The 9,676-nt window shown below is 47.5% G+C and overlaps 1 protein-coding gene across 1 annotated transcript in view; it reads right to left on the reverse strand.

Moving 5' to 3' along the window:
- The window catches only part of LRP5 (low density lipoprotein receptor-related protein 5), a 92,577-nt gene that overhangs the window by 66,698 nt on the left and 16,203 nt on the right, over window positions 1-9,676 (reverse strand). The window contains exons 4-5 of the mRNA XM_010136682.1: window positions 3,731-4,127; window positions 2,918-3,089 (exon numbers count right to left, since the gene is read on the reverse strand). Coding sequence (XP_010134984.1) covers window positions 2,918-3,089; window positions 3,731-4,127 — 569 coding nt within the window. The remainder of the gene's footprint in view (window positions 1-2,917; window positions 3,090-3,730; window positions 4,128-9,676) is intronic.

Consider the following 9,676-nt stretch of genomic DNA (forward strand, 5'->3'; position numbering starts at 1 on the left):
AAAGCCCCGCCGGCTCCGGCCACACACAATTTTGACAAGCTTGGCCAAGTGGTTCCTTCAGGACGCAAACGGCTTGTGGAGCGCCTGGGCCCTCTGCGCCGCGGCTGAGGCTGCGGGTGGGGAGGGCAGCAGAGGCGGTTCGCCAGCAGCGGGGAAACGCTGCTTCCACCCAGGGAAGTTTCGGACCCACAAATAAGAACGTCCTCTCCCGGTACAGGACTCCGCTCAGCACCCCTAACAGCCCCGCACTTCCTCTTCTAATTGCAGAAGAGAGCGTCCCAAAGCGATGCCAAAGCAAGTCACCAAATAAACCGCAACCCCCCCCAAAGCAAACCGCCAGGGAAACCCAACAGAGGCGTCCACAGCCCACTGCAAGCCCCAGGACCAGCAGAACCAGGCCAAAGGTCCTCAGCTTATCAAATCTCCAGGCTGCACAAAGCTCAGTCCCTGAACTTCGCAGATGAACGGACCTCCCGGGGAGGTCAGGTAACTCCCTGCAGCCTGAGAGCAGCCACCAAGCAGAGGTACCAACCCAAACAGCACCGCTGGCTTCACTGCCCCACGAGGATGTGAGACCGACCGAACAGAGCGCTTCAACCCACGGAACGCGCTGCAGCACTGCGGCCCCAGCTCGAGCAAGGGCCATCTGGAACGTCCCCTGGCCCGCAGTCTGAGCGGTCAGCGGGGACGGGACATCCCCGACGGTCGCCCAGCCCCGTCCTCAGCTTTGCCAAAGCCAGCAGTTAGCTTCCGGAGCCGTGAGCTTTGTCTACCCTCTTCCTGAGGGCAAAACCTGTGGAGAGCACCGTCATTCCTCCACACTTAGTCATCCAAAAATGCCGCACAAGCTTCTTCCCAAACAGCACGAAAACCCAATGAGTTCACGTGCCAGGGCCACGAGAAAGATTCCTGTGTTGCTTTTCCTAGGTATTGGTTGTAAGAGCACAGTCAAAACACGACCCATGGGAAGAAAACTTTTAATGACTGCTGTGAAGACAAAGAACAGGGTTTGGGGTCTTTACTCTCCCATTCTGGCTTGATAATTGTTTTTATGAATTTATTTCAATTAGCTCGTTACTCCCTTCATCTTTGAAGCTAACTCAAATTCCCTGGAGAATTCCCTTTTAGAAATGTAGATACTCAGAGCTAATTATTTAACACCTTCAATTTTCAAACTGTTCTTCCAGCATCTTTGTGGAAGACAAACAACTACTTCATACTAAGAACAGACCACCACCAGGTCAAGAGACCCATGGCTGCCGGTCACCTGCCGCTTAAAACAACACAAAAAACCGAACACCTGCCTGGCTGACAGGTCAACTGATCTCATGACAGCAGAGGAGGAATTTTTAAATTTGCCTGATCTCACGCTGTCACCCAAACCCTCGGGTTAATCATAACCTACAGCTTCAGATTTAGGTTCAAAATCCAATTTTTCCTTCTTAGAAATATGAGTAAAAGTGGCCGGTAACCAGCTGCGCTTCTTAAACAATGGTTTTATTTATAAATGCAGCATTGAGGGTGTGGGGAACACAACAGGAACGGTGTGAGGCTTCTTCCCAACACACGGCTGTATCCGTATTCCCTGTCCATACCCTCGGCCGGCTCACAGTGAACAGACACGCTCGTGCCAGTGAGCCCGTTACGACACGCGGATCTTCAGCAGCTCCATGAACACATCCACGACAAACGTCTACAATGGCTGTTGAACAGCACTCCTAGACGACACAAAAACCACGCGCTCTTCTACATCACAAGCTCCAGCAATTTGCCGAATTTTGTTAATAATAATAATAATAAACGGCTGTTAATAATCCACTGGCACCCTGGAATCTTCGGAACATGTGCTAAGAAGCCCAAAAAAGCCTTGCCCCAAATATTCATTCTAACTCTTGGTTATTTACCACCTTCTGCTCTGAGCGAAACTACTCTGGGACTCAGCTCTCTGCAGTGATATCCAAGACTTGATTCACTTCCGAGGCAGCACAGTTATTCTTTTAGATCCAGATTCAATCATGGGATATTAATGTAAAAACAATGGGAAAAAAGGCACCTCCCCGAGGAGAACGTCTCCTGAAACATCTCAGCTTTCCCCCGGAGCCGATGCCTGCCTTGACCATCTTTCAAATTCAAAACAGTGAATCTCCAGAGACTTTACTCTTCACGACCTGACTCCTGCGTGCACAGCATCACAAATGAGCCAGTTTGTCCAGCTCCACCCAGTGTTTGAGCAACAGGATGAATTTCACTTTTTTTTTTTCATTTTTAAGAAAATTCTTCCCAAAGAAAGTGGAATCACACTATGTTCTATCAGACGTTCTTTCAAACATTAAGAAATAATAAATACTGTCATAAATGTTTATACAGTATTGGGAAGAGGGCCTCTCCCCCTCAAATTCAGAGGCAGAATGCCTACATCGGTCTCAAAGCGGGCAGCACATTAAAAATTACTTCTTGGCTTTGAATCTGGACACCACACAGTCATTAGGGTCCTGAAACGTGGCTCTCGAGGACCCTCACAGGCACACAAACCTTGCGTCAAGTCTTCCACATGCAGCAATTCTAGAAACTACTTCCCAGCATCACAGACAAGTCAAAGCATCTCCTAAAGAGCTTGTACCTGAGTGTCCCAATTTGTTGCAAAAGCCACAGGTAAAGCCTGAGATTTCAAGCAATTAAATTACACTTGAAGCAACAAAGACATAACGAACATAACATTTCTTGTAAAGGTTTTCTGAACCACTTGGATACGTTTCCTTTCTTCTCAAATACGTCTTGTTATACTAATCATCATGTCAGTACTAATGAAATAACGGACTCCTCAAAAAAAGGGATAAACGTACCCGTGACAGAAAGCTCCATGTGGGAACAGCCCGTGTTTGCTAAGAATGCACCCAAGGACGGCTCCATTACTCACCTCGATTCTATCTGTTTTTGCATCTCCCCAGTAAAGCTTGTTTTTCTCGAGGTCCAGGGCCAAGCCGTTAGGCCAACCTAGGGACGTATTCACCAGAACTCGCCTCTCTGAGCCATCCAAATACGCACATTCTATCTTTGGGCTTTCACCCCAGTCTGTCCAATACATGTAGCTGGAAAGAAAAAGGGGAAACGGTCAATGAACGCAACAGGTGAGACAAAAACGTCAAGATCTGTCCTGCTTCTGAAAGCACTCACGGACTCTCTGCTTCCCCGACTGCAGCAAACAAGCCAACTCGAACTGTCATCAGCAGTGACAACGTACAGCGTGAGCATTAAACGACCGAAAGGGAGGGTGCAGTGGCCCAATTCTTTCACAGTTATGATAACACTGAAGACACAGAGTACAGAAAATTCAAGCAGGTTCACAACACGGTGGTTGACTGAAGAACACTACAGCTCTAAGTCACCTTTTACACACGCAGTATTAAAGTATTAAAGGGATGGTGAAGCAAGGGAAAGCCACTTACGTCCAGAACACTGGACAAAGAACATACACGTCATCTCACAACGTGCACATTTTCAGTTTCAGGAGACCATAAACGGGATCCACACTACAGCTCTAAGTCACCTTTTACACACGCAGTATTAAAGTATTAAAGGGATGGTGAAGCAAGGGAAAGCCACTTACGTCCAGAACACTGGACAAAGAACACACACGTCATCTCACAACGTGCACATTTTCAGTTTCAGGAGACCATAAACGGGATCCAAAGACCTATCACAGGCCTACCAATAAAAACACAAAACTCACCCCATTACAGGATTGAGCACTATTGCTCGAGGTTCGTCCAGGTTTTCCGAGATAAGGATCTTTCTTGACGTCCCATTCAACCGGGTCACTTCGATGCGGTCTGTTCCAGTATCGGTCCAGTACAGGTTCCTTGCCACCCAGTCCACAGCAATACCATCTGGATGGTTTATTTCTGTGGTTACCAGGGTCTGTGCTCCAGAGCCATCAAGGTAAGCCCGACGAATTGCCCGGACATCGTCATCAGTCCAGTAGATGTAGCCCTCCACCGGGTCGTAGTCTATGGCAATTGCGTGTCTGATATTGTCTATCTGCAGAATAATGTCGGTGAAATCCGGCGTGTCCAGGGAAATCCTCCTCAAATCGGTCCTTCTAGCGAGCAGCAAGACTTCTTCAGCACCTGGGGAGAAAACCATTCATGGTATCACTTGCTCTGCTATTGACGTGAACACTTAAACATGGCTCAGCAGGCTGCAAACTGCCACTATTGCGATAGTAAGAGATTTCCTTACAATAAGGACATTGAACTTTCAGTGAAGTATAGAAGTGTCTGAGCAGGGAGATACTCCTAATCACTTCTTCTCAACTCGCTGTTGGTGCTGACACCCTTATTTCACAATGACAGCACCTTTCTCCTGCCCTCCCAAACAACTGTGGAGCATGGCAATCTGCACCTCGAATCTAAAGAAATCAATAACTCATTTGGTGGGGGCAGGTCCAAGCATTTCATCACATCATAGGGAATTCCTCAGCTCAGCCAGACTTCCCACTACCTGTGTCAGCGCATCAGGCGTGGCTTTCACACAGCAGCTCTACGTAGCAAATGACAACAGCTAACAGAAGACCGGAGCACTCTGGAAACAAATTACATCGAAGATTTGGCCAGACGGCCCAACGAGAAAGCAAGTCACGACCACAGCAAGTATTTCTCACCTGGCCAAAGCTGATGCAAAACTAATTCTAAGGCAATAGGATTGGTTTTTTTTTCTCTCCTCTACTCCTCCTCCCCACTGCGAAGTTTCACTGCTCATGGAAAGGGTGCCCAACCACAACTTGGGGCACATTTCAAAGGGAAACAGCGTCTTCAGTGTCGTATCTCTGGCAACCTCTTCTACCAGGATGAACACAGGACACGTAGTCAAACATCCAGCTGCCCTACACATTTCCCCACGCTCGCCCATCCGGCTTCAGCACTACACGAGCCATATGTCACTATGTGCCTTTTTCCTACGCTGTTACTAAACCGACGATGTGTAGTATGAAAAACAACAAGGAGTTTTTATCATTTAGCAACACTCCAAAACGGGGAACCAGAACAAAAGTCACTTGTCACATTTCATCCAGTTCCCAACAGCCCAGATCAGATGACAATGGCTGACATGGGACATATCTTCTGAGCCCACTAACAGCAACATAAACTCAAATCCTCAAGAGAACGTTCTTCTAGAAATAATTCACACCTAGACATGCACAGGGTGTTCTGGAGACAGAGAAGCTGAATCTGTTGCACTTCAAAACCAGATTTGCACTCACTCTGGGAGCTGGACTGCGTTACTAGCTTTTGCGTTTGGCACTCAGAGGTTAGTCTCCAAGTAGTAGCTCTGAAAAGAAACAGTGCTCAGGCTGCAGGTGCTTAAATGATCTAGATGATCCGTGCTGTAACATCACCCAAACAAGCTTGCTGCACAGCCCAGAGGACAGCTCGATGTGCACTTTGAACCACCCCGAGTCCCCACAGCTGCTGAAGGAAGCAGTGCTGCCCTTCTCACTTCTGTATCAGCCCTTCTCAGACGTGAGCAGAGCATGGCTGTGCGCTGCAAACCACACTGAGGAGCTGATCCGAACAAAAGCTAACAGAGCTAAAGCCAGGAGCCTACGTTAACCACCAGACCAGTTCACGGCAGAGCTCACAGAGCCCTGTGCTGGCACAGGGAGGGACTCCAGCAAGAAGGCTCCCGGCCAGTGTTAGCTGACCAGGTGAGATAACGACAGTGTGAGTGGCACCAACAAACTCTGAGGTGAGGCTTGGGCAGAGGAAAGCAGCGGTGAGTCAGAGCTCATGTGGGGAAAAGGGAGGAGGGAATGCCCATATATCCTGGACAGCAAAGCAAGAGAGATGCCTCCCATCAGATTTCCTTAATACAGATTTCCCAACTTCAAAGACTGCAAAAAAACCACAGGTTCTCAGGAAGTGAGTTTCTTGTGCTTGAAACTTCTGCTTGCTTCTCTGCCCAGAGCAAAACTAGTAACCTTTGCCCAAGTCAAGAAGGAACAGCCCCAGGTGACCAGACAACTTCTGAGGCTCCCTTCCTCCACTGCCCCCTCAGTCAAGCACAGCAACATCTCTTCATTTTGTCTGTTAAGGGACCACCACGCACTAGCAATCCGTAGAAGGCACTGCTAGGAAAGGTGTCTGTTTCCAAAAGCTCCATCAATCTCCTGGATTTTAGCACCTTTACTAAATAAAAATATGGGGATATCTAAACCAGTATTTTGTATTTTACATTATGCTTTAAAATGTTGCTTTACTCCTGAACAGTGAAAAACGAAGGGGATGACTGTTTTCTTAAGAGACCATGGTGAACACAAGTCCAGCATACAGCCTCACCCCCCCTCTTCTACCACGTTTCTTCACTAGACGTATATTCCGACAAATCGTCTTTGGAAGATGAACTACTACAACAGCAAACAGCCCGAGTGAAAGGTGACGCCGTCAACTGCCTCCCTGTAACCACGCCAGAGCACATCAAGTGCAAGGGCATTCCCAGGCGGCTGTTGGAACAAGCCAACTGGGAAGCACAGCAGCCCATAGCCTGCGATGCTGTTCTCGCTCCCTGCGTCACAGACTGCCCCAGGAGCAGCAGTCCCAAGGCTGCGCCAACATCTCTGGATGAGAAAACGTCAAACCAAGACAATATCAATAGAATCAACTTAAAGCAGAAAAGGAGGATCTTCAAAATAGTGAATTGGTTTTATTCGAAACCAACCGATGCAGCGTTAAACATGGCATTTCTACGGAGGCTGTTCAAACAGAAAGGCTTTTAGATCTGTTCTGTTTTATTAACTTATTTTTTTTATTAACATTTTGATAGAATTAGTTATCTGGTATCAAGGCCCATGGTGCAAAGTATGAAAGACACTTGGTTTTTTTAGACATTACCATCTCCAAAGAACATACAGTGTCAGCAGACACTGGTTTGTCCAGGTCACGTTAGCTTGACAAGCGCAGAAATTTAAAGGAACCCAGGTCATATTATATATGGATTAATTCACCTCCAGCAGTACAGTCTACCACCAAACAACCCCCAAACGGGAAAAATCTCCAAAAGATCCTACTTCTTAATACACTGAAACACACAGAAAACATTTTATTTTCTAATGCAAAACAAAATTACACCTACAAAATTACACCTTAACAGCCGAAGGTGGAAAACCCACCGTTGGAGAGAGCACCTGCAAACCAGGAGAGGGATCTGCGGCTGCAGAGGTCTGAGAGCAAGTTACACCAGCCCAGCGGCGACAGCAGGAACAAACAGCTCCTGCAGCACCCTCTGATGTCTTGCCCCTGTGGTTCTGAAACACTTCGCTTGTGGGAGTCAAAGTAAAACCTCCTGTTTAGGGCAAGTTAAGTAAAAATGTAAGCCTCAAAACTCAGCATGGAAAAGGGGATGCATCTGGTCATACTCTACAAACACAGAGGGCTTTTCAATTAGAATGTAATTTCAATTACATTATTCAAGTAAAAAGTGAGCAGCACTGCATTCAGCCACCACAGCACTCCGAGTTCCACATCCACCTCACTTCTGAACTCCTGCTACACTAACATGCCTGCAGTCATCACCTTAACAGTAAAGTATGAGCAGAGGAGCATCAAATACAAGCCCAGCAATTACCGACAGTACACGGATTTGTAAGACGACCAACACAACAAGCATCGCTGCACGGGAACAGACAGATGGGGATCAAACGCCTCTGCACACAACCGACGGCAGCTTCGCCTGGTTCACGGTGCACACGGTCAGAGCTGGACACAGCAGAGGATGACCCTGGCAGCCTAAGGCCCCAAGTCTGCCTAGGGACGCTGGTGGGCCAACAGGCTGAAAGGCACCATTAACAACCCCCGAGAACCCAGGAGCAATCCCAGAGCTGCCTCCAGCGCCTCACAACAGCAGTAATGGTACTCCAGCACACCACAGCTGGCTCCGCCGCCTGTGCCTCGCACCACACACCCACTGCATACAAACCAGCATCTTGGCCAGGAGCGGGGCAGCCAGGACCCCTTGAGTCACCAATCACACAACGACAACAACCTTCCTGCCAAGGGAAGAAAGCAAGCCTGTTCCTGCTGCTCTGGCTTTTTCTGCAGGCAAACGCTCCTGTAGATGGACTCCCAAGCTCGGCTCTGTCCCACGGACACACGTGGCTACAAACAAACAGGGAGAAGAGAACTCTGCCCTGCTGACCCAGCAGACCAGAAAAAAATCTTCCCTTCAGCTGACAGCTGGGACAGTTCATTGAACTGGATGCTTCCTGGGAAATTCTTCTGATTTTTAACATACTTTTGACTGAGACTGACAGGAAAAAGAAATAATAAGGGGAAGGAGCTACCTGGCCAATTTGAAGTCCTGGCTGCTCAGCAATTTCTACTGTAGGGATGCTTAAAGTAAAATCAAATTATTACACAAGACTCTTGACAGACTTGAATCTACATCCGTGGACATAAAAACCACGTGAACAGAGAAAATGTTATCACGGCATATCTCACTATGTTCCCACCCCTCCTTGACAGCTGGTAAAAGATCGTTATCATGGGTCATTTTTGATAGGTGCAAAGCTCATGGCTTTTATTGACAACACAGTTTAAAATCAGTGTTTAAAAAAGTTAAAATGAGTTTTAAAAAGTGTTGGTTATAGAGAAAGAAGAGTTGGCATCGGCTCTGAGCTCATCACCAAGAGAAGAACTTGACATTGGTCGTCCCCACAGAACTGGGCAGACACGCTTGCCGGCCTCGTTAGCTTTATCTGTACCACGGAGGTACTTGGATTATTCATGTTGGTAGCGACGTTTCCAAGGCTACAGAAGTGTTGTGCTGTGACTTGCCTGGTTTATCCGAGAGAACCTAGAACCTGCCTAACACATTCCAGCCACCCATTTACCCAGCGCTGAAGTGCTGCGGCATTTCTCTAGTTAAATCCACCGTTGGAACCCTCTCTCACCACAGCCACTCCTGTAACCACGGGATTAAGAGCTTCCCAGCAGAACTGCTAACTGTTATAACATGGTCATGTAAGTCTTTTGGGGGGGAGCAGGGAATCCAAACCATTCCAACATCACAACTGCAGCAACCAAATGCTTCAGCAGAAGTTTATAAAAAGTCCTCTGTGCAAACCATAGATCAGAAAACCAGAAGGAATTGGGTCCCTCTACAGTTTCCACTCAGAAAGCATTTTAAAAGACCCAAGTTCAAACTGTTGTTTCCTTTTCCTGACCAGTTTAAACTTTGAGCTATTTATTTTTCTCCAGTCTTTTTTTATTCAGCCACAGCTTTCTGCAGACCTTCCACAGAACTTTTCTGTAGGTCTAATATCCATAAAAGGCAATGAACTGTTCCATTAACATCCAGAACAACAGAACAGAAAACACAATAACACCATTCACAGCAGTTATTCTCTCCTCCTGAAGACTAGATGGTCCCTCTGAGATCAAGAAATCCAACAGAAACAGGTTAAGAGACTGTGGGGTTTTCTGGCTGGCCCACGTGCTGCTATCCCCACAGGCAACGATCAGTTCTGGTGACTACCCATGCTAGGCAGCGCACGTGCTTTGACTTGGTTCGTGCTCTTGGTATGAAAAATTCCTTCCTCAGTGCTGGAAACGGCAACCGGATTCTCTTTGCAGAATGAACTGCAACCAGAGCGGGCAGCTGCGGAGCAGCCACCTCGCCAGCC

This window comes from Buceros rhinoceros, unplaced genomic scaffold, assembly GCF_000710305.1.
Source record: "Buceros rhinoceros silvestris isolate BGI_N320 unplaced genomic scaffold, ASM71030v1 scaffold6825, whole genome shotgun sequence".
In the NCBI taxonomy this organism is placed as follows: Eukaryota; Metazoa; Chordata; class Aves; order Bucerotiformes; family Bucerotidae; genus Buceros; species Buceros rhinoceros.